At 37.0% G+C, this 26336-nt stretch overlaps 1 protein-coding gene across 2 annotated transcripts; it reads right to left on the bottom strand.

Moving 5' to 3' along the window:
• Positions 1-26336, bottom strand: kitlga (kit ligand a). 2 transcript variants are annotated; one of them, XM_005947501.3, is made up of 10 exons: positions 26026-26336; positions 10999-11109; positions 10422-10478; positions 9469-9621; positions 8675-8855; positions 6743-6787; positions 5903-6000; positions 5598-5704; positions 3331-3394; positions 1-3247 (listed from the first exon to the last, which is right to left on the bottom strand). In XM_005947501.3, exons 1-9 carry the CDS (start codon positions 26038-26040, stop codon positions 3364-3366), a joined length of 798 nt encoding a protein of 265 aa, XP_005947563.1. In that variant the 5' UTR covers positions 26041-26336; the 3' UTR covers positions 1-3247; positions 3331-3363. The 2 variants fall into 2 exon arrangements, with proteins under 2 accessions (XP_005947563.1, XP_005947562.1); XM_005947500.3 differs by lacking the exon at positions 26026-26336 and adding an exon at positions 25609-26011.

The following is a 26336-nucleotide window of genomic DNA, read 5'->3' as shown; positions in this document are numbered from 1 at the left end:
TAACAGCTGGGTACATGTACTTTATTCATATTTCATATATGTTTGTTTACAATTATACAAAAATACAGAATACAGTAGAGTTTTCACCCAGAATACCAACCAGGCATTAATAACATTTGCTTTTTGGCACCCAGACTTATTTCCTGCCTAGAGCCATTTGACTCACTCACTGAAGATAGATGGACTGAATGACTCGCACACTCAAAAGCACTGTTCAGGATGCATCAGAACACATTACGACTCACATAGGAACAGTATTAAAGGGCAGTCATTCTCTTGACTAATGCAAGAAATTGCTTACTTTCTGGCTTCCCCGCATTAGACATACTGCTGCTTCTGGCTCGTGCATAGACAGGAAAATGGGAGACCATGTTTTTTTTTTTCTATTTTTTTGTTCACAGCTTAGACCTGTTGCAGCTCATTATATTCAAAGACCATGTATAAAAGCAACTTTTGACATAGTATACCTTGTTTGCTCATTTGTGGCTAGAGAAGCCCGTATCTCTGTCAGAATATTGGAAACTGCGTGTAATAGTCTTCACGTGGAGAAGCACAACCTAAAGGTAACTGTAGAGAAAGTCTCAGGTCTTAACTGCCATAGATATTATACTTCAATACGGTTCAAAAATGCATCCTTGAAAGGAAGCAACTGACTGAAAACTTTGAAATTGCAATACTTTGTCATACCGCACGTTTAGATATTTCCTCTAAAAGTACTGTTGGTGTAGACTACATGGACACCAAAGTGTTATACTTTTTCCTAACACAGACTCTGCTCGCCATAAAGAACATGTCACAGGAAATTTGTCATGATCAAAAATTCCTCAAAAATGCATTTTTGAACATTTTCTTGCAGTTCAACACTAAAAACAATACCACACGAAAAAATTCCAGCTATTGATGCTGAAAGGTAAAGTTGATCTGAACTATATGAACACCAATGTGGTATACATAAAAAAACAAAAACAAAAAAAGCAAAACAAAACATATATTTAATTTTGCACAATATACTCTTTACTCCTATATGAAAAAATTCCCAACATATAGTCCCAAATACACAGGAAACAAGCAGTTACCAGATTAAAAGTTTCCTATAGGATATAAAGGAGAAAATGTAACGTGGACAGAAAAGTTAAAACCACTGCAGTTTGTTCAGCCATTTTAGTTTTCACATTCTGAAACACTGCTTTACTAGATCCAAATGTTTACTGGGCACAAGTCAAACGAACTTAACTCTCAGTTAAAAATAAAAGAAGAAGAGAGACTGGAACTCCTGTCTGTTATTTTTGTCTGCCCTGTAATGATCTCGCCACTCTGCTAAAACACGGAAACATGGAAGGGCTTTTACATTTCCACACGAGTCACTCACACCAACCAAACAAGGCACAAAAACATGAATGGACATGGTACAATGTAAGACCACATATGTAAGAGAAACACTCAAACTAGATATAGATACTGATGTTTGTGTCCTGCCAGTTATGTCATTGTCAGGTATGTGTCTGATGGGAAAGGTCAGTCAGTGTGTCCTAATCACACTGCTACCTCTTTATTGATTGTCATTAAAAATATTCATAATTACTTGACTACAACCCATCATAATTTATTGGATTCCCTACTTTGTCTTTGGGCAAGGCTGTGAAGATTAGTTTCCTTTTTAAATAGTTTAACCCTGCTGCCCGTTTCCTCAATACTGTGATAAGTTGGCGCAACTTTAAGGCAAAAAATTCAATATGTGGAGAACTTTGTGGATTATAAAGGAAAGGGGCATTTTTGTCAATTTTTAAAAACTCATATCATCTGTTGACCTTTATTTGCACTTACTATTTCATCAGATTTTCTACGAGTGCTTTTCCTGTGCAACACTAATTCTGGCAGTATTGAAAGGCAAAGTAAGCAAGAACAGACGAAACCTTATGAGTGAACAGTCTACACTTGATGAGCCTGATTTACGATTACATTTGGTTTTTGAACAAACAGTTTAAAAGAAAGATAGTTTATCATAAAAATCTAAATGCTAAGGTCTTTGTTGAATATTTCTGTTTCTGTCTCAAACAATTTAGCGTTTTTTCCTTTGAGGAATGGCCATCAAGAAATCTCTTATGTAACAGTTTTTGCCTTGCAAACATAGATGTGTGTAAAGTAAAAAATAAAGGCATTGTCGAACTAAAACATTTGCTAAGGGAAGCCGATTGCTGTCTTATATGTGCCTGTCTTCTATGTTCTGAAAAACTCACCTTTAAATAAAATAAAATAAAATAAAAAAAATATGAATCCACAGACGTCATCCCTGATACTTGTTAGCAGAATGTCATTGCAGATTTTAACAGTCTAGATCTAAGTTAGTCAAAGCAGCATATTCTGTATACATGTGTTCTCACACATTCTAAATCACCCGAATTACATATACGCACAACAACAACAACACCAATAAGAAAATGACACTTGTTTAGGAGGAATATGTTTTGGGGTTTGCGATGTGTTAGTATACAGAACCTTTTTTTCTTCTTTTTTTGTTTTTTTTTTAAATGTGTGGCCCTTTAGTAATGGTGCTGTTAAATGACTTAACTTCAGACATTATAGTTGCATGAACAGCAGCCACTGAGTGCTGCCACCAATAAATAAATACATCATATATCCCCATGGGTACATACTGTACTTAAAGCAGATAATGTGACTACATCTTGGAACAACAAAGATTAACATTATTAATCTTAAGGAAACCTTGGAGGCAGAGGAAACTGTGGAGCTGCTGAAGGTGTGGTTAACATGAGGGTCACCGGAGGTAGTAATTCAGGCTTAAGTTCATACAAGACATAACCAGCATAACACTGGTCACCTTGTGGTATGTTCCTTGAAAATGAAGCGGCAGGCCCAAAAACACAGCCAGACTGAATGACACGCTGGTAAAAAGACATAGCTTTCCCCCAAAGATCTGTCGATCCAGCAGATTCTGATGAATGATTAGTCGGAGTCATAGAGTCCCAGGATGAGTGTGGAACAGGAGTTTATAACAGCAAATATCTCACTTTTTTCTCTCAAAAGCATGCAGTCTTAGAAGAAAGGCAAGCTTATCCGCATGATATAAGTGTGTGATTAAACCAGAACAGTCTCGGTGATGTAATATGCCATCGTGAATCTGGAGGGCAGTCATGAACAGACCTTTTGCCTCTACGGTCTCACAATGGAATTCAGCTTTGTGTTTTCTTTTCACCCTTAGACACCAACAGAAGAAAAGGGTAGAACCCTGTGAGAAAGGAGAGTGAGATGAGGTTTTAGAGCTTTTTGAAATGTATTTGCTCTTATTTACAGCAATGTCAAAAATCTTACCAAATACACCGAAGAACACCAAATGCAGAAGCCTTACACTATTTCAATGACGTTCAGCATGTTCCTGCAGTTGAACAGACAGACATTATCTTTCAGTGAAAGAAAAAGAAGAAGCAGAAGAACAAACAAGAAAAGACATCAAGAACAACAGAGATGGCTTTCACATGACAGGAGTCAAGGTTGGTACAGTAGGACAACGTGAGCAATGCAGTCAAGACACTTGAAAAGCGTAGGAAAACTACTTTTGTCATTTTTTTTACTAGTCCTGGCAGTAAATATATATCTTCAAACCTCTTTCTATGATGTGAATATATACCCCTCCTAGCTACTTTATCAGGCAAAATTAACTAATGGAAATTAATCAATCACATGGAAGCAAATTAATGCATTTAAGCATTTAGACACAGTCACGGTGACCTGCTGAAATTTAAACCAAGCATAAGAATAAAAGGTGATTTAAATGAGTTTGAAAGTGGAATGTTTGTTGGTGCCATGCTGGCTGGGATTTTCCCCACACAACCACCACTTCTAGGGTTTACAGAAAATGGTCCAAAAATAAGAGAAAAGAAAATATGCAGTGAGTGGCAGTCCTCTTGGTTAAAATGTTTTGTTGAAGTCAGAGGAGATTGGTCTGATTGCATTCAGTTGCTTGGTAGGTTACAACAAGGAAGCATCATATTTGAAGAAGATGGCTACAGCAGTAGAGGCCCTCAAAGATCATATCTTCTGTCAGATAAGAACAACAAACTGTTGCAATTCACACTGGCGGAAACCGGAAAGCGCAAGGAAAATTGTTTCCTTGTCTGATGGTTTGGCAATAAGACAATCAGATGGTAGAGTCAGAAGTTGGGTTCATCACCATAAAAGTGTGCATCCATCCGACTTTGTATGAGCGTTTCAGAGTGTCGGTGCAATGGTGCGGAGCAGCGAGCGGTCCCCAAACCCCAGGTCACGGACCCGTACCGGAGTCGTTTGAACCGGGTCGCAAGAGTTGAGGCTTGGGTGTGAAATTTATGGTTTTTGGGGGTCTTATTAATTTTTATTGATTTTTTAAAATCATTTTTATCGTTAACTCGGTTTCCCTGGGTCTTTTCCTGTGTATTATGAATAAATCTTTATTTTGGTACCGGTACTGGTTTTATTTTGTTGTATTTATCCCTGATACCTTAAAGGCCGCCAAAATATTGACATAAACCGGTTCGTAGCGCAAAAAAGGTTGGGGACTGCTGGTGTGGAGCATATTTCCTTGTCACACTTTGAGCCCCTTAGTATCAACTAAGCATTGTTTAAACACAACAGCCTAAATGAGTGTTGTTGGTGACCATGTTCAACCCTTTATAACCACAGTGTGCCCATCTTGTGATGCTTGCTTCCAACAGGATAATGCGCCATGTCACAAAGCTCAGATTGTCTCAAGCTGGTTGCATGAACATGAAACTGAGTTCAGTGCACTCAAATGGCCTCCATATCCACCAGATCTCAATCCAATAGAGCACCTTTGAGATGTGGAGATTTTCATCATGGGAATGCAATCAGGATATTTGCAGTAACAGTGCTGTGTCAGTCATGTCAGTGCTATCTTGAGCCAAAATCTCTGTGGAATGTTTAGTACATTGTTGTGATGGACTAGCACAGAGGTGTCTCCTAAACTTTTTAATATGGGTGGCAATATGAGGGTTATATATATGAGCGACACCCTACAGTTAGGTGAAAAATTACCTTTTTATTTATTTTTTTATTTATTTTGTGCATATACTTTTTAATTTAAAATAATGACTTATTATTTTTTGTTTCTTGCCATTGTGCAACAGTTAGGCTATTGACCTTCTTTAAAGAGTCTTGACTGCACAGTGATGATATTCTATGAAATATTTCTATGAAATCAGGGGACTTACAAAAGAGTGAATATGAAGGAAATGTAAAAAGTAAAGTAGCAGCAAAATTTGATATGAGTCCAAAGCCTAGGCCTAAAAATAGTGTAATAATAAACACACAAAACATTTTCTACTACTAAATTCACAATTTTAACAAAACCCACACCTCCAATATTTCACTGCAAATTTGCTATTTTAGAGTTTTCATGCCTGAAGTAATACCTTTGATCTCTGTTTATATTTTTTGTGAATAAATAGTACATAATTAACAGACTGCTTGCTCAATCAGTTTTAAGCAACTAATCCAGCTGCAGTAAGAAGTCAGAGCATTATTTTACTGCTGCAAATTTGCATTGCCTGTAAATTAAAAACAAACAAACAAAAAAAGCTCACTTTTCTGATATTTCAGTATCTAGTGGAGGTGCAGTCCCTTCTGTTCCTGTGAGTCCTTCTTCTGCAGGATTCTGTTGAACATCGTCCTGGTTCCTCCGTGATCTGACCTGTGCCAGGTTAGAAAATTCCTCTTAATTCCAAAGTTCACCACAAGGATCAACGAGGTGTGTAGAACAATGGCACAAAGTTGAAAGGCTGCCGCCAGCTCTCATAAATTCAATGGAACAAAGCATGACTGTATCTCTCGACATTTTCATATCTCTTAGGTACTTCAGCTTAGTGTTTGAGGTCAAAGGTTGGCTCACCTTCCATACAAGCAAGAACACGATGGCTAAAAGTGGAATGAAGAGTAAGGAGAGAAGGCTTCTCTCCACCACCTCAGGCAGGAGTCTTTGTTGCTCACCTAGGATTAAAAGGACAAATTCTCTTAAAAATTACTTAAACTATGATTAAATATTAATAAATAAACTTTTTCTTCAGTGATTTCTGTTTTTTTAATAATTAAATTTTCTTTGTTTTTACCGTGAAAAGTAAAGATCATCACCAAATAAATATTATACCGTACCTTATTTCTTAGTTCTTACTATCTTTAACATAAAGAGCATTTTGCGGCACAAACTACTGATAATGTGCAAAGATTTTCTTGGCATCCATTCAAATAAAATACTGAAATTTAATCTCTCTGGAGGTTAATGTGGTTATCAGGAAAGCAACAGTAAACAAAAGGAAACTTATTATATCACCATGTTCTTGATCTCCCCCCCTTCAGTGTTTCTGTTGTGTTACTACAACCACTCTGCAATGCACTTACACTTCACACTGTAATGAATGTTTATGAATCAGTATTTAAAGAAATGTACATTCTGTCTGCATTTCCACGTGCAGTCAATCAAAACACTGACAACTTGTGAAGATGCAAAGCCCTGCAGGGGTTTTAACTGAGTAGGCAGGTAAACACTTAAAAGGACAAGGCGAGGCACATGATGAGGAATTTGCCCCGAAGAGCACTGCTCATCAGTGACAGCATTCTGGGGGCACTGGCTTACTTGATATCAAAAGTGGAAAAACACTGCTGCCCATTTGGTACACCAGCTGGACTGGTTTTGCAGCTCATTTTTTTTTCTTGCAAATATCCACAGACTTACTTGTGTTGCAGTCATTTGGACACCGTGGGCTGGTAGTGGGGGACTCTGAAGGATAAACAGAAAAACACAAAAGAGATGGATTCAGAGTTACCAGAAAACACAACAAGACAAATGAAAAAGTGACATAAAGGGATGGAAATTAAGGGAAGAGAGGAGTGTCAACATTTTATTGTCAGGTGTTAAAAAGGCACCTCAACACCACTTTTTCTACTCTCCCCTCAAACACGCACAATAGAGCTCATCCAACCACTCCGCAAAAGAAAAGCCAAGCGCTTGGGAAGATTGCTCTGTATTCAACGTGTAGACAATCAGGTTTCGGCTCTTTTCTTCCTTTTCACATGTGCTACCTTGGGACATCTTCCCTCGGTCCTGTGACTCAGCCGTGTCTCTATGGGCCATCTGACCGCTGAGAACATTTTTCAGCTCTTATCTTGCAAAGTTCTTGTGAAGAAATAATGGTTTGTGGATTAAAAGCTTCTCCAAACAGCCACAAGAGGTCTGTCCTAAATAAAGCCTTTTCACTATATTCCTAAGAGGGTGGCTGTAGTTTTACAAGCAGGAATGAACTTGTGACGGAAATGTTCAGGGTTTAAATTTATTTTTTGGGAGGGCGTTTTCAAGAGTTAAGGTTAGTTTCTGAACGCTGCCTGCTTTCCCACACCTTTAACTTATGCCTCGGGTTTGTGTGTTTTATTGTTCTCAGTCCTTAGTTTAGATTCTTTTGCAAATTTATATTCTTGTTAGTATAGTTATAACATTATTTTTTTGGGGGGATTATACATTTCTCGGAGTTTTAAAGTTTCCTTTCCAACTGTGGTTTTGACAAGGCTTAGTTTTAATTTTGTGCAAACTTCTCTGGGTAATCTGGTATTAGGTATTAGACGCGCTCGTGCTGTGTAGCCCTTTGGTTGCTAAGTATTAAACTGACTTCAAATTATATCATGATATACTGTAATATATCACATATGAAAATGTGATTAAACAATCTTTCTGCTTGTTACTGATCATCATTAAAAGTAATCCTATTCAGTTATTCTTTATTATTGTTATCTGACTTATGAGTACTAAACAGTGTTCTTTACTTTCAAGTGATTATACCTTCTTCAATTTTTCTCAACATTAATGAATGCAAATTGTTGATACACAGAAGGTGGTAACTTCATAAAATGAAAAATGTTGTGCAAATCTTAAATTCATATCTTTAAGGGCACATGTAGAATATCAGGTGCATTACAAAGTGATCTTAACTGTGAAACTAAAATGTGAAAAATATGATTATCCTCTTCTGACATTTTTTTGTTTTTTGTTTCCTTGCTGACTCTTTTCATGCAGAATGAAAAAAGATGAATTCAAATCCAGACTACCTTAAAAACATCAGCTTCGTCCAAGAAAAGCTGGACTGACTGATAGATATTTTGCCAGTCTTGTCATTTATTGTAGTGTGCTTTGGCTTAAAGCATCACACTCCAGATGGAGTGAACACGAGTGTGCAACATGCAGCTTGTTGTGGAGGCGTTACAACTGAACTTTTGCAGAAACACCTGAGATATATTAGTTCAAATAGTTCGACCCAGTGCTTTTTTTTTTATCCTTTGTTTATTTTAATCAATAAGAATCTGTAAGAGGAAATGCTGACTTAGCATTTGACCACTGGCTCAAAAAAAGATCTACCCTTTTTTTGTAACATGAATTAAAGGCAAACACAAATGAGCAAACATTTATATATCACAAATGGCCTTATAGTAAATTTTCTGCAAAACCCAGTGCACAGTAGCTACAAACATGCTGCAATCAATACAAACTTTGCACACGAATTCAGCAATAAAGCAACAAATCTCACACCTCAATTAACCATTTAGTTTTTCTTCATTTAAACTAATGAAATTACACAAACATGTCTAACAGCATAAAAGTGTTATATAGAGTACTCACCTTCTGAATACTCGTCTATTAATGGTGGGTATGGTGAGGTGGGACAGGGAGGAACATCACAGTCGTGTGCATCTTCTTTATTCTGTGCAGCTCTGAGTAAATCTTCGATGAAGTCAAAGTATTGGTTGGTGTCAAACCTCTCTTCCCTATAGTGGCACTCAAAATCAAGCATGATGTCATTCTGGAAATACAGAGACACAATTTTCATTAAATACATTTATTTCATTTCTTTTTTCCTTCCAAAAAAATCTCTAATTTTTCTACACACATGCAATCTTGCGCTTTTCTACATATTATCACATGAAAGTGCATGACTGTGCAAATGCTTCATGTATTTCAGATATTCAATGTTCTGCAGCCTTTCACGTCTCGCTTGCAAAGCTGGTGTGAGAATAACTTGTGAATTAACAGAGTAAGCATCATGACTCCTACTTTCTGAACCTAAACCAGTAGCGACCATGTATTTGAAACAGACTATATGCTGCGGAATACCTGTGAGAATGGGTAACTTTTTCAAAATGTTGAAAACCCATTTCTACCCATATTAAATGAAAATCATGTGACTAAATGCATACCTGAAGCTTGCATGCTTTCGTTCTTTTTTTTTTTTGCAGTCCAAAAAAACTTCATCCAAAATCATTCAGATTTAAATAATTAGGCCACTATATATTTTGATTATGTGTTTTTCATATACGTTATCCAATTATATATAATGCACATTTCAACACTGTTTGTCATGGATGCTGGATCTGTAATAAAAGTGGTAAAAGATAACCAGTAAACAATGAACTTACCAGATCCTGCATATGGACCCTTTGTTCTTGGAGAATCTGAATGAATATGCTAATGTTCTCTTTATTGGATGAAACGTTTCCGAACTTTTCTGATAACCTTACTAAGCTTTCCTCCAAATAGAAGATATTTAATTTCATCCAACACATCCCAGCCTGGAAAAAAAGGAACACATATGTAACATGAGATGTATGAACTGTGTGATACATACATGGTATAAGATAGCAGCATAGCTGATGTGTTTACTGATAGTTTGACATGGGGATGTAGCTCAAAAAAGGTAATCATTGTCAGTGAGTTCATCGTCTTATGGCTCAGTCATACTAGAGTAAATGGCAGCCTTGGAACTAGGGAAAAGTGGCAGTTGCGGTGACCAGCTGGTCACCCAGAGGTTGAGCATGCGTCACGTTCAATCTCTGAGTAACCACTTTCAAAGGCAAGGTAATTACATAGGTAAGAAGCAACCAGTGTCAAAACATTTGTGGTCCAACTGACTCGAATCATTTTCAGACAGACTGTTGAAGGTTTGCCAATAATTGCTGCCTAATTTATAAACACAGATTGTTAACGCACTGCAATTAGTCTGAGTCTATGTGTGGCGTTGAGTGCAATCTGTGGCAATAGGGGACTTGACTTTGCACTTTTGTTCACCTATAAAAGTTAATTGCTGTATTATCACAACAGATTCTATGTTATTAACAATTTGAACCAATCCAATTGCAAATTGGTAGCAGACTGGTTTCATCTTATTGCTGATTTATTACCATCCTGACACACCCAAATCAATCCAAATATGCCAAATGACTCAGAGTGGCCATAAACCTGGTTCACCTCTTTGAAGTAACAACGTCAAATGCAAGGACAATTAAAGCATTTTTTTTGTGCTTATCAATTTGCTAGATTTGTCATAAATTTGGTTACTGCCTGTTCATTGAAAGATGTCACAATATCTTACCTCTTCTTTAGGAATGTACTCTAGAGGAATTAGGTAATCTTTAGGAATATTTTGTCTCTGTAAAAAAAAGAAAGTACATTAACATTAAACTGCAGGCAACATCATAAAAACATGAATTTTCATTCAGTTTGAAAATTTGTGAATTTACTATTATTGAAACCATGAACACAAAGACTTGGTGAAACAACTACACAGCTTTCTTTTTTGTTCCTGTTCCTGTTCAGGTGCTAACTTTCTTTTTTCTCCTCTGTTGACGAGTAGTTATTTAAAATATATATTCTAGAAAGATAAACAGGTAGTTTTTACATTACACGGTTAAGTGATGGCAGTGATCAAATATGGTTCTCTGGAGAAATACAGTGTTTGCAGCTGTTTGACCAAAGACTTTCAAGATCTGCCACTGGTTTGAATACAGTTCTAATGCCTATGCATTGTGCTTTGTATGTTCATTTGACTATATTTTAATAGCTATAATAGCTTTAGATTGTTCAGTGGTAGCCTGCCATGTATAAAATACAAGAATAGACATTTAGTTTAGAATTTCTCAAATACAATTTAATTGGAGTGTTTCTCTTACCAAAGTGGAGAGTTTAGCGATGTCATTGGTCACTGGGTTGACGTTAAGTCTATCTGAATGCACCCCAAGCGTAATGAACAGCAGGAAATGGACACAGACGTGTATCCAACTCTGCAGGTCAGAAGGGACAAACATGTTTTGGCAATTAGTTACATCTTCAACATAAAAAGCCATTTATGATCAGAATCTCATGTGAGACATTAGATTAGAGTTTCACTGTACCTAAAAAGCAAAAGCAAAAAAAGTCACACTAAATCAGATTAAGAACAAAAAGAGTGGGTTTTGCAGCTGTTCCTGCAACTTTCCAAGATTTAGAGTTGTTGGTGTTTCCATGCTTAACAACTCGGCCTCCCAAGCCTTTGGCCATTACTTGCACAAAGATGTGTTTTCTCTTATAGAAGTCACCAAGAAATACAATTGGCAATGAAATATGACAATTTTACAGCCATATAATAAATGTGTATTGCCAATGCTGTGTTGAGTACTATTCTTACTGGCTAGTCTTTATGGTGGAGACACATCAAAGCATTTTACAAGGACGTGTAATGTCACACCTGCAATGTTGGATAAATGACTGTCTTTGTTCTGGAAAACCAATTCAAGTTATGTCTTAAATCTATACAAAGGTCTTAAAGAATGCAATAAAGAGTCTGATAAGATGACTAACACAATTCTTACTCAGAGGACTGCTTTCAATTTTCACTTGCCTTCTGTTTTAACTGGCAGTTGCTTTAGTTGTAAGAGTATTTTAGTTCCTGGCTCTTCTTTAACTTCTAGCGAAGTGAAAAAAGAAATAGATTCTCTGCCATGCTGGAACAGAGTTGGGTAATGACACAGTACTAGATGTTATTTTTATTTTTCAATGACAAGGGATTTTTGTTGTCATTGTCTTACATGTTTTAATGTTTTTATGGTCTTGTCAGGTCGGGGTAGATCATATGGGTAGCCAGAAAAGAGAGAAAGAGCTACTTTAAAAGTCTTGAAGTTTTACACACACAACCCAAAAAACCCCATCAAGTATCAGCATACTTATATCAGGTCCGACTGTGATTAATTATTTTAAATTTGTGTACTTAAATAGAAGATATCAGATGCCAAACGTTAACCTTTTAAAATTTACATCCTTTGGATAATATCCCTTTTTGTAATATTGCTACTTGCCAAGTGTTAAAGTGATTGGAAACAGAGTGCTGCCATTTAAATGAGATATTTGTTCTTAAAAACATATGTCTCGCAGTAAGAACAATAATGTAAACATAGCTTCTTAAAGTTACTCTCAGGCTCGTGAAGAGACAGCTTGCAGTCTTTTGGCTGACCTGCTTCTTATGCAATGGATCCCTAATTCTCCTCTCAGTAAAGATGGGGCCAAAAAGAAGGAGAGCCCAAAAACACATTAGTAACCTTCAATGTGAACTTGCTGTTTGGTGGATAAAATTTTAAGTGTTTCACAAAGGGAACTATGCCACATCTAATCTGGCAACCTTTATAACAAGATTTTGTTCTATTGTTAATGATGATCATACTATTTTGCAACAACTAACTGCGGCACAGACCTGGACCATCTACATTTCCCTGCCAGCCTGGGGGTGAGATCAGTAATTTTCAAATCTTCAAACCCACCAGTGTTCCTCCTGTTGCTATATGTAAGTCACAATAAGCCACAACAGGAAGCCAGTGGAACAATGATCCATCTACATCAGGAAATGCTAAAGGAAAAGACGGAATGTAATTCAATTCCTTGTAGCTTGTATCATCCAACTATTGTCTTTAAATGGAAGTCGGGGTTGAAAAACAAGCAAGTTTGTTGGACACTTAAATTCATGAGTTATGCCTCAATCTTTAACCTCTAACCATATTTGTATAACAAATGAGGGATAATAAAAACAGAGTTCCCTATCTACAACTAAAGTACAATGTCGGGATTTTTCAGCAAAGCAAAACCTGATGTTTATCACACAACATCTCAAACCACTCCAATACTCTTGTTTTTTGTCTTTAACATACTGTCTGTACAGAATGTGTGCACAGTGATGCTCATGAACGAGAAACAAGTGTATCTGTTGTCTCCTTTAGGTTAATGTCCAGTGTCCAGGCTGCCCGTAATTTCTTTAGTATGGATTACATGCAGAAACTTGCTACAGCACCTGAGTGTATGGAGTTACAGGCTTATAGTGAATTCAGCAGGCTAGAATCCTTAAAATTCCTCTTCAAGCCACAATATCCATCTGTTTACATTTCTTACATAGCTTAAGCTTACATAGCTTAATGGACATGCTCACTATATAGAAACATTTTTTTAAAAGATGATTCAGTGTGTCAAGTGTGCAGTTGTTGCTCATGCTGTAATTAAAAAAAAAACCCTAAAACTTCACACAGACTAGAAAGCATCCCATCAAATTTAAGTCAGTGAAAAGATTATTAAGAAAAATTTGATAATTATGTTTGGTCATTAAGGACATTCAGAAGACATGTTATCATTTCACTATCAAGCTAGTAAACAGCTAACTGTTGTGCACATGTGGACCTCCTGTGACTGGTTTGCTATTATCAACATTATAATTTCTGAATGTTTGCAAATGTAAATATACTAACAAATAAAACTAAATAATAATAAATAAATACAACAACAAAAAAAGAAAACAAACAAACAAAACATCAGCAAACACATCAGGTGGGGATGTAGTCACCATTCCAGGATCCTTATGAGACAGATTCATAACCCATGAAATAAATTAGCTAAGCACAACCAATCAACGAATGTTAGACTGGGTGTAACATGTTAAAGAACTCGATTAACCTCTTGGTGCTGGTAAGTTAAGTGTCTTTCTGAAACAAATCTTCATAAGATTTATGGTTAGATTGGGCTGATGAGAGGACTAGGACAACTGCTTCAATTATGATGGTGGTAGAGACCTGACATTTCTGTATAATTAATGCAGATCCTATCACTATCCAAGAGGTTTTTAGTTTTACATCATATTATTCTATGAAAAGGTTTACTTAAAATGGAAATTGAATACTTGAAATAGAATATAATGATGGCCTTTTGTGAGTGACCAGAAAATACAGAATTTAAGTATTAAAACAAAACATAATTTAACGTTTTCTTTTATTGCCTGAGTCAATAAAATCAGATTATGTAATTGGTTAAAAGGAAAAAAGAAAAAAAAGAAGAAAAAAATCAAATGGTAGGACTCCTAGATCTGGATTACTACCAAAGTATAATTAATTGTTTCTTTGCTCCGAGGCTGAGCTGTCTTCCTGGATTAGGAAAACCATTCATATGTTACTTCTGTGCTGACAGAAGAAAAAAAGAACCCAAATTGTAGTTTACAATTCCCATTCATATTTATAGTACAACTCTCTATCATTTTGATTTTTATTCAGCAGAGGTTTAAGAGCAGACCTACCATTAAACATTTCAAACAAAAAATAACAACGGACGCAAACCTGCTTAAATTTCTGCTGTTGGATCAAAACAGCTGTTGACTTACTTTTGTGTGTTGGCAACACAGGAAGGAGGTACAGACTTACGCAAGGACACAATGTTAAAAAAAAAAAAACACTGTTGAAGAAATGCTGTGCAACAAGAACAACACTGAGATTTAGCTTCACTTTTCAACAATTTTCACTGTTAAAACCTTGTTTTGTAAAACAATTTATTTCACCAAGTAGCGACTGTGTGGGACAACATTGCAACAACTATTGCTACTATGTGGCTACTTTGAAGAAAATAATATAAAGATACTGGGAATTTGTAAAGCTGTGTGTAGAAATCAGTTGGTGCACGATACTGCTGCAATAAGTTCTATTTTACTTGAAGACGGTACGGTCATGGAAATCTAAGTCCTCTAAATGTACAATTTGCAAAGAGAGTGACTGTAATTTATGCACTCTGACCAAAAGTTATTTGTACAGTGCATGATAGTGGAACCATTCCTAAGACTATCAGTGTAATCTGACATTCATGTAAAATGTAATAGTATCATATTGTCACGTAGTCCATAGCATATACACCATATTTTTACACAACTGTATCTTATCGTGAGCGGTCTAATTTCAACAATAAAAATATATGGGAACTACTTGTTAAAATAATACACATCGAAAAAACAAACAGATCTTGTTTCTAAAAGTTCCAGAAAGGCTCCGGAATTCCCAACACAGCTCAGGCCAAACATATCAATAAACAACAAGGCTTCAGTACCGACAGCACTTTGACTTACTTGAACTCGGTCATCTGAACATTTCCCTGATGCTTTCTGATTGACTTTCAGACAGAAGACACAGCTGCACTAACAGGAGATGAAAGTGTCTCCCATGCACAAAATTGCATTTTTCTGTCGGACACTTTACAACCACTTTTTGTTTTAACAGTATCAGAAGTAGTAGTAGTAATAGTAGTATTATCAAAACCAAAATCATTGAATATTAATTCACAAGCCTCCAAAATAAAGCCCTGTTCTCCATCATCAGGTGCATCACAGTTCTTGAGGCCTGCTGAAAGCCTGTTTTCTGTTTTCATTATAATGATGCAGATAATGATTATCCCGTCTGATTTTCCATCACCACTTTGAACCCGATGCCTAATTAGCTGAACAGGCTCTCCAGACTGCTGGGCTCGTGGCCCTGTTATCCACGTAATCTCATAAAAGCAGAGCACAGTACCTTGCATGACATTAGTCTACCATGGCAACATGCAGCCTGTTGTGTCAGATAGATGGACATTTCTCATAATCTTTTGCCTACATCACTGTTTTGAATTTTGCCATTAGTCATTAGTTCCCATGTTTTGAAATGAGGATTAAAACAGACCAGATGATGAAAGATGGGGAGGGAAAACACCAGGCTGCTGTTTCTGTCTAGATGTTCTTGAGTTGATTCAGGTTCAAGTTATCCGAGGGTTTCCAATGAATACCTTGGAATTTTTTTAAAACCTTTAAATGTGTTTTGTGTTTTTTTCTTTTCTTTTTGTCAAATAATATGTTAATTACTACCAGCTCGTTCTCTTCCTGATTCAACTCATCAGGAAGTAGTGTAGTCAAATTTTTATTCTGGAGCTCTGTTTTTTTTTTTTGTTTTTTTTTACCTCAAAAAACAGATAAGACTTTAGAGACTGATTGAGAAATTCTAACTGCTGTACAAATGGAAATAATAATTTTATAAATTTACCTTAAGGTATAAACCGTAAAAACCATTTCCTCAACTATGTCTGACACATTTACAAGCGACATTTTTCTTGAGATGATAACTGTCAGACATCTGGGTTTCGGGGAATATTTTGCTTCCTGTTCAACTTGACAGCCCAAAGTACTCTACAATTTTGTCTCAGTACCCATCCAGATAAACTCTTTTCCTATAATTACATATCAGCTACACTGTTGAAATGAGAAGCAGAACGATTTAAAGATTAAATTTAAAAAGAAAAAGAGAAAAAGAAAAATATATCAAAGATTATGGCAAGTGCACAATCCGCTAAAAAAAGTATAGCTATTTTGTCACAAAATTAAACTGTATCCTATACACGAAGAGACATAACTTGTTGAGTAAACAGTGAATTTCATTGAGGTTGATTTAATGTGGATCTATAACAAACCTAATTTGTTATATGGGGCTATTAACCCAGTTGGCTTGAACCGACTGGTGTAGCCCTACAAATAAACAGCTAACAGCTAACAGTTAAATACTTTGAATGGCTTAGAAGATAAAAATTACTTGATCTGTTAACTAGGTCTGATGGCTTACTTTTTAATTAAAAACGTACAATAACGTCACACAGAAAGGTGGTCTCCAGAGGCCAATTTATTACCAGCAGCTGAGATCAATTAAACTACTATGGCCACAAGTAGTGATAGCTAATGACAGATTTTCAGAGAAATCGCTCATTTAATAAATGATGAAAACAATTCGTTTTGTTGTGTGTGTGCCATTAAGCATATGTTGTTGAGAAAAACAGGAAACAAACAAACCTATTCAAATGTCTAATGAGATCAGACCTTGCCAACATTTAGGTAGAAATTAGACAACCCCTGCTGCGTTAAACAATAGGTTTCAGAGATGAGAGTGCACCAAATGTTTCAGTCCTTTTAACCAAATAGCATCAACATATGATTGATCTGGAGCAGATTAAAGGCTTTAATGATGAAAACACAAATAATGATCTTGCTAGGAAATTAAAGGGTAACACAGAGAAGCCAATCTGCAGGTGTCTTTTGGAGACAGTGAAGTGTCTGCTGTTAATGTCATCTTTAGAGCAAAAGTCAATCCAGACTTATTGCTGTATGACACGACAGAGCAGTGGTCAAATCAGACTACTGTCGCTAAGACTTGTCCAAACATATGAGCATGTGCATGAAGAATTAAGGCTCCCATTATGGTAACTTACTGAGCACACAATTTATTTATTGTTTATTTATTTTACAGTCAAAGCTATAATTTTAAATGTCAAAACAAGCTTGTTATTTGACCAAATAGGACATCCCTTGAATGCTACATCCTTAATAGAGGAGATGTTGAACTAAACAATGCATACTTTTAATTGCAATTATAGTGCACCATTTGTGTACAGCAGGAAATCGCATCTTGCTACTGTGAAAAAAATTTCAAAAAGGGAGGAAAAGGATAAAATGGTGCTGTGTACTCTACAATGTTTTTGTTGGAAAGGAAAAGAGTGGGAAAAAATGTGTTTTATGATACTCTTACAATCCCTTTAAATAGCCGCTTATCAACAAATAAGGGGTTAGACAGATCTGGTTAATATGCACTTACTGAAGAAGGGGAATTTTTCCTGGCCAACAAGGAATCTTGAGTTGTGCAACTGTGCATTTTTTCAGATCATCTTACAGATGTAGGTGATATATTTTACACCTTCTCACCAAAAGCTTGGCTAAATTTGTACAACATTTTCCTCATAACAAAAACAATCATAATATTTTGAACTTGTGATTCATTCTCGAATATGTGAATTGGTGGTCCATAGTTGTCAGTTTTATGGTAACCGGTTTATAGTAGATCAGTTTATCAGATTCATATCCTTTCAGATACTCTCAGACAAGTAGATCAACAGCTTCGTTGAAGGGCGCCCTGTACTTGATGCTGTTAAAAAGCAGTCTAACAGGAACAAGGAAGTATAATTTGATTACAGTGTGAAGCAGAGAATTCAACCCTGACTGAGATAGAGGTACAGACATACTTTCCAGTGACTAAAAGATAACAAATGCTCTCTCCTCAGACATCAAAAATCATTTTCTGTTGCATACTGAACTGCACAGACAGAAATGTTCAGCTGACAGTATGAATTACAGACAGTATACAATTCTTCAATTAAAAGAAATAGATTTTTAACAAAAGATTTAGGTTTCCAATTGTAGTTTACTCTTACTTTATTGTTTGGGAAAGTGGGAAAGTATGTTGCCTCCTTTTGTTTTTTAAAAAAAATTCCAGTGTAGTTTAGCTTTTGGTTTTGTTGCTAACCACTGAACACAACGTGCCAAAAAATGATCTCCTTGTGGCTGGGCGTCTGCATTGGGCTGCTCATGCATCTTTCAGTGTTAACGCACTGGCAATCTAGTGGCAAATACCACAAATGCAAATGAGCTGGAGGCAAGGGTCTGTGTTGTACGAACATAGAATTTCCCGATAGTAGAGAAATTGCAGAAATAAATTTCGGCAAAAACTTGAAAAATTATAAACTTTCTTGGAGATTGCACAACTGTATCTCATTTTGCTAAACAAGAGGTGAAACCAGATATTTTTATTTACATGCTTAATGACCAGAAATGCAACTTTAAAGTTAAGATTAAAGTTAAAAATTGGACTTCAAAACAGAATATTTGCCATATCGATATCTTGTTGCTACTGTTTTCCTTGGGGGCTGCTGAACCTGGTCCAGACTGAATGTATTGGTAAATCGCAACCCGTTGAGGGTGTATTAAGTTTGGTTAAATTCATTTTATATAACCAAAATCACTACAACAGTTGCCTCAAGGCGCCTTATATTGTAAGGAAAAGATCCTACAATAATACAGAGATAGAACAAACAATCAGATTGCCCTCTATGAGCAAGCACTTGGTGACAGTGAGAAGGAAAAACTCTCTTTTAACAGGAAAAACAGGCAGAATTAGGCTAAGGGAGGAGAATCCATCTCCCATGGGATGAGGAGAGAAGGATAAGGATAGGATAGGAAGGATAGGACAAATTAATTCATTAAAGATTTAAGCTACCACTTAATGGATATCAGCATTTTTATACTTTATTTATGTTAGATTACATTCAACAGAGTTGAAGTTGCAGATCTTTAGGGCAGGATCAGTAACAGTTGGTTTTTGACTTCAAAAGATTTCTTTATTCTCCAACTTACAGTATTTTATGGGAGAAGTATAAATGTTAGGTGTCACTGTATATTTTCAAGGTTGTTAATTTTAGTCCTTAGAATAAAGAAACTGAGCTTTGTTAAGTGGGAATTTTACAAATAGTTTGGGGTTTAAAAGGGTTCTGGATGTAATATTAAATTCATAAAACTAGTCACATTAAAGCTGACAGCAATTGAAAGTGACATTCCCTGAACCACAATTTAAGTTCACCACAGAACATGTCAGCCTTAAAGTAAAATGGATATGACAAAACCCACACACATTTCATTCATGTTTCTTAAACAGCCCAGATGACTAACACTGACTTTAAATTCTATGACAGTTGTCCTAACTGATCATGTGGAAACTTCAACTTGCAAGCTAATGGATTGGAAACACGAGGGAGGAAAAAAGCAGCATCATCTTAATACCCCCTAGCAACTGTTCTGAATCAGATGTATACCACAGATGCTCAGTGATGGGATAATTTGCGCTCGTAAAAATATCTGAAGGGCCTGTATTCATAAGGGACACTGAATTATAAGAGTTCAAGGCAAGATGCCATTCTCAAATGAAGAAAGAAGGTCCTTAAAAGAGAATGGACACACATGTGCAACCACAGTATGAATAGTGTGTTAATTATATGAGATATTTCTTCAGAGAAAAGATGAACTAATCCACAAAACAGATGATGTGTTTTCACTTATTCTGCGAAAGCTTTTTCCAACAAAAAAAACAACAAAAAACAAACAAAACAGAAAAAAACAACCCAGAAACCATATTAACTAAAAATCCTGCTTTGACGCAGCAACAACTAAATCCACACACAAACTCTAGTTTAAAGACAACAGATTATAAGCTTCACAATTGTGAGGTGTTGTGACCTGACAGCAGGAGTTCACTACTTTCAAAAGAAATTGCACAAGAGTTAAATCCAAAGCTCATGGAGGTACTTAAAATGATGTTATAGATACTCTTTGAGAAACCTTAATCCCTAAATGTAAACCTTTAAAGCGCCAGCTCAACCAGATTTTGACTTTGCCTGACTGTAGACTGTAACAAGCAGATTAAAGAAGGTGAAGAAAGGAGAGGTTCCTTTATTAAGAAGCACTGTGGGTCCATAGCTGATTCACACTGTGCATGTATGTCTCTTGGCTAAAGAAGAAACCACTCTGAAACACTTTGCCCTGTGGGAACAGGCATACATTTCAACAGAATTACAGAGTCTGTGGTGGTGAGAGCAGAAGCTTCCATCATTTATTAATGTTTCAAAACTTTGTGGAATACTTTCAAATTTCAATTGCAATTTCTCTGCTCCAAACACTCCAAAACCAAATCTTTGACATATTTAATGACATAAAGCACAGCAAAAACCATAAAATCCACTTTGGGAAGCTGCAACTGTTTACCTTTTGTCTTGCTCTTTATTGGTCGTGTTTATAAATTAGTCATGCAGTCATTAAAATAAGAAAATGAGATGCAGAAATGTCTCTCCAAGCAGTTGTTTAAACTCAACTTCTCGTTGAGAAATAAAGTTCTGAGACTAATAAATCCTGCAAGGCCACACACAGTGCATCAAGTCTACACTTACCAGTCCAGTACATTATACTAAACAGCAAATAAGGGATCATTTGAGACAGATTTTTGGACTTTTAAAGAGGGAAAATGAAAAAGGGCTGCTACTAATTGCTGGTACTAATTGGTTCTGACAAATAGATCCCTATGGTTTCTGCTCAAAATATTTTGCCAATCTACAGAACAGACCCATCTGCTTGGCTCTGGTCATGTACCCTCTTCCTTGTGACGGTAATTTCCCCAATAATGTTTGCATTCACATGACATCAAGTCACGGCGCCTTTTGTATAGAGACCAAACCCAGGTTTGATAAATCGTTGAACTGATCCAACCAGTCATTTCAGGCTTGCACATCAGTTAGAAAAAGCCTGCAGGAATTCCTAACTGACAGACCTCAGCATGAAGTGGTTAATGGATCAGAGTTCTATAAACATTGATTTTAAACTCTCAGGAATTGCTTCAATCATGTTTTCTTTCTCCTTGCTGGCTGTATGAGCACCTTGTGAAAGGTCTTCTACACTCTTGCATAAAGACAAACATACTTAAGGTCATCTGACACATAAAAGATGACTGGAAGAGAGGAGCTCCTCGGTTCTGTATCCCAAACCTCACTGAAGTCAAGAATGATTTTCAAGCAGGTATAGACACAGGCACCTTTCTAGCAAAATATTGCACTCAAAGACATGTGCCCTTCATGGGAGCGTTAGGTTAGACAGGGGATAAAAACAAGGCCTTTGGTGAATCTGGGACAGGACACTGAATGTCTTGTTCCTGCAGAAATAAGACATCAAACGCTCAGACACGAGGCCTGGGCTCTGTGACAGAAGAAAATCCTGTAAATCAATCCAGGTTTGCAGCGTTGCTTTTATGGTGTTGCTTTACAAATCTTTTTCAACAAGGGCAAAGTCACCATTTAAGACCATAATTACACAGAGCTGTAGAGCAAAATATAGCACTTTGCAAACAAAGAAAAATCACACACACTCACACGCTAATAAAACATAGGTTTGGTAGTCATCTAATAGCTGTAGGTTTAGCTCCTGTACATTCCCTTCAATATTGCTGATGTTCTGAATGTTTTTTATAGGTGGAAAAAATCATTTTGAGAGAACAAGCATTTCTTTTTTGGCTCCAGCAGTTTTTGGTTCTTGAAAAAAGGCTTAAATTCTAGGAAGTACTGAATTCCTCCTGTTTGGACCTGGATGGTGCATATGGGGTGAGCATTTTGCAACTGAACATCAGCTCTGTCTTCTTTAATTTTCACAGTTGCTGAACTGTGCAAGCTTTGTCTGCTAAAACATTGCTTTTGGCTATTTCATCTTCTTCACAAAAGACCTTCAAATTGGTCCTTCAGTTCTATGAATGTCCCCTGATTGAGGTTTCACTTCATTGGGCTATGATGAGATTAAACATGTTTGCAATATCAGTCTTTAACCACTAATACTCTGATATGAAGCAATTTCAGTTATACTCAGAGTCAATTATTCAAGCATTTCCCACAGGGCCTAAAAACAAAATAACAACCAAAGCGGATTCATTTTCATTTTCACCAATAACATGTGATCCTTAAGATAAATAAACCTCTCCAATCCCATGCAACCTCGAGTTAGGTGGCTCAATCATCACAAGTTACTGCAGAGACCAGCGTGCTCATAAACTAGTTAATTCTTGCTGTCAAATAAACCACAGCACACAGAACTTTATTCTAAACTTAAAGGCATTCAGATTGTGTTACAGAAGAGCAGGTGGGAAATGATTGACGATAAATCTAATCAATGTAATGGCGCAACAGTTAAAAAATAAACCTGACAGGACGACTATCTGAAAAACTATGCAAGCATTTAGATACGTTCAGTTAAAATGCCAAACAAAAGTTCAGCAGTGATGAGTGTCATTCACAACAAAGCAAATAATATGTGGATAGATATGCAGTGATGCATGGGCTGTGATTAAAATGTGAGTCATAGGGTCGACTTGATATGCAGCACTGACAAACAGACACTCATCAGTAGCGTGAGCTGCTCATGTGTTAAACAAGACATTAGCTAACATAACTGGCAGCCTACCTGGGAATTTCAGTGATTTAATGCTTTATCTTCATAGGTGGCATAAATTCCCTTGGGCTGCTGATGTTAATGAATGTGAAAGAGCCAGTGGAAACTAGTGTTGACTTTAATATAGTCTGGTGCGGTTTCTAAAAAGCCATAAGCATCTCAAAGCACTAAATATGTCATGCAACAGCAGCAACACCTCGTTATGCATTGAATGGATTTCACACAGCCCAGCATGCAGGCTCTAATTTAATGCTTTGTGTTTCCTTTCCTGCTGCTAATATAATCTCATTGTTAACTAATTCATTCAGCTGTGATTACTGGAGAGTGTAATTCTGACACATTAACACCCACTTTGCTACAACGCCTACCTGCAGCATGCCTTCTGGAACATGACACAGTAAATCTAATTATTCAGAGGCCTGTCATTCGATTTTGTGATTTGTCTTCAAGTCAGAACCTTCAAGTTTATATTTCCTGCACAGCAAAAAAACAAAAAAAAACAAAGATAGAGAAATTTAGTTTACTTGAGGGATTCGATTGCGTGCTGGTCCTCAGCAGGCCAGAGGCCACAACAATAAAGTAGAAGGAAACTGAGCCTGGATTATGTGAGCTGTGGGCCTTTGGATTTACAGCCTGTGCTGGACTTGGCTCCAAAAGCCAAACCATGTGTGCGTCTAAATTATCCTGGTGCTGAAATACTCCAGTGCCTCTTCACCTGCCTTGTGTCACTTTATTTGGATTGAAATGTTTAATCTGGGCAAACAACACAGTCAGTATACAGGAGGAGACTGTAAAACATCGCAGGGATCTTTGGAGGAGCAGGGAGCTGACAAGATGACTTGTCGAAATGTTAGCTGTCTGAATATTTGGCTTGAATCTTTCAATCTTTCTGCTGAATTAACAATAAAAAGCTAAATCCCTTAGTGTGTCAGGAAGGGCACAGGAGACCAGATACACAATGTCTCTCTAAACCTCACACAGCTCAAAGCCCCGCGTGGCTAGCATCAGAAAACTAGCGCTCCCTACTGGTGCCAAATGTTCTGTGGTGTGATGCAACAAGCCAGTACTCATGCTTGTTTCCCCACATTTGTGTGCCATAGCTTGTTTTTATGAATGCTCGAGTTTATTCAAAACTCTCTGACAAATGACACCTTTATTAAAGTGCATTTGAAACATATACGAATCTACTGCTACATGCCCTAACATTCGTAAAAATTATGAGAGGAATAAACAAGGAGCTCTCCATCGCCAAGGAATACCAGAAATATTTCAGTTTTTTCAACAGATTTGATACATATAAATAAAATAAATAAAATGTTTATTTTATTTTCTACTTCTGATAACAGAGGAGCACACCTCAAACTGCTGCAATATCAGTGCATGAAGAAAAGATGGAAGGTGTCCAACCACACAGCACAACTTACTGTATAACTTCATTAAAAAAAAAGAATAAAGGAAACTGCTCAGAATGAGATTAACTGTGGCAGACATGCCCAGCCTTAGTCTGCGAAACTTCAAAGACGTCCCTTATGCATGGACATACACGTACACACCCTGGTATATCCATATTGACATGTTTCATGTCCTTTGATTTATTTATTTTTTAATCTGATTTAGTCATTAATATGGGCTTAAACTGCCAAGCAGAGTGAGGCTGAGATTAGTCAAAAACCTGAAATGCACAGGGTTCAGTTACACAGCCTGGAGATGAGATTTAGTTTAAACCTTCCTATGTTTAGTTTAGCCAACAGGCGCAGCACGCAGATACCCAAACTAAATGCTTTCCATTTCATGCAGCAGACTTCCTAACATCAAGATATAGTCATGGTTTCTAACAATGTAAACGGGCTTCAATTTAGATGAAATGTTAAAATTTTGTATAAAGCAGTTGCTTGTGCTCAGATGAGGACCTGCCGGTATAGATTTGGAGGCTCAAATCTTTCATGGCGGGAATAAAAATGACAGATTGGTAAAATGCCAAAATTAAATAGAAATTCACTGATTTGCCAAAAGTAACGGTGATATTAAACTGTGCATTTAGTCTTCTGCTTGTAGCCTACAGTTTTCAATCAGCCAGGTCATAGGTCAGAGATTACAGTGTCAAGGCTCACAGACGGAGCTCGAAGTGGACCTGCAGCGCACATAAAGCAGGCTGATGAATAACCTGCAGTACATGGAAAAACGGCAGATAAAAGAGCATATCAATTACCAGAAAACAAACAAAGAGCCACTGACATATGCACACATAAAGAAATACAGTGACACGCTGTCCTACACTGCACCTTAATAACCTGGGCTTAATTTACCTACTAGTGATTTGTGTCAGCCTGGCGAGGTGGATAAAATATGGCCTCAACATCAAGCCGTGTAATTCTGCAAGTATCACCATTCTCACTGAGTAAAGTAGTTTTACTCTTTAAACTACAACTCAAACGGAAACACCGTCCATTTACGAAGGTGTGCATGCAGCAATCATAAACTCTAACCTACAGGTTAAAAATTACTTAACCACCATGCGCTTCACGCATAAGTGCAATCATTTTAACAATTAGCGCTGAATAGTTACGCACGGCGCAAACCGTTCTCAGAAGTGAAGGCTGAAGTGACAGGGCGGCGTGGTTAAACTTACTAATCGGGGTGCAGTGAGGACGCTGCTCCTCCAGCGAAATAAGGAAGACGCAAATGTGCCACAGTCATCATACAGTGTGCACAGGTGGAACATTTTTAGCAAACATAACTTTAAGGAGGAAATCAGGTTTGCCATTTGGCAACCAAATCAAGCCACATCACAGCGTCAAAGGAAGGAAGGAAGCGGGACCCAGACGACTTGATCCCGCTGTCACTTATATCCTGTAATTAGTCGGAAACATGTCCCGTCGGTTTATTCAAATACAACGCAAACTTGTTAAAAATAAAAATCGTGCCCGATCTATACGGTTTTCCGGTTACTCGAGAGCAGGAGAAACAAGTCCCGCTGCGTAAGCCGCAGATTAAACTATTTATTCCGCAAAACCTACGAACAGACAAACAAAAAACATCTACTTACTTTTGACTTCTTCATATGGAATGACAGGAGCAAATCCAGTGTGTCCGAAAGCCTATTTTATTTTACTTCTACGGGGAGGAAAGGGGTTGTCATCATCCTGTGTGCACATATCCAATGCCCAAGTCAGCAGTATCCAAGTGGAGGAGAAAAGGAAAAGCCCAAAAGGAGAAGATCGGCAAAAAAACGTGATATTTAACTTTTAAAATGTGCAGCCTCTAGGCTAATAATGTGTGGCATATAGCCCAGCTATCTACAACATAGATCCAGACACTGAGCGCTTGCAGCACAGGAGCGGGACAACGCGCAGAGGG

This window comes from Haplochromis burtoni, unplaced genomic scaffold, assembly GCF_018398535.1.
Source record: "Haplochromis burtoni strain Fernald_Lab_line unplaced genomic scaffold, NCSU_Asbu1 Contig_530, whole genome shotgun sequence".
Lineage (NCBI taxonomy): Eukaryota > Metazoa > Chordata > Actinopteri > Cichliformes > Cichlidae > Haplochromis > Haplochromis burtoni.
This window is presented reverse-complemented; position numbering and strand designations above follow the sequence as displayed.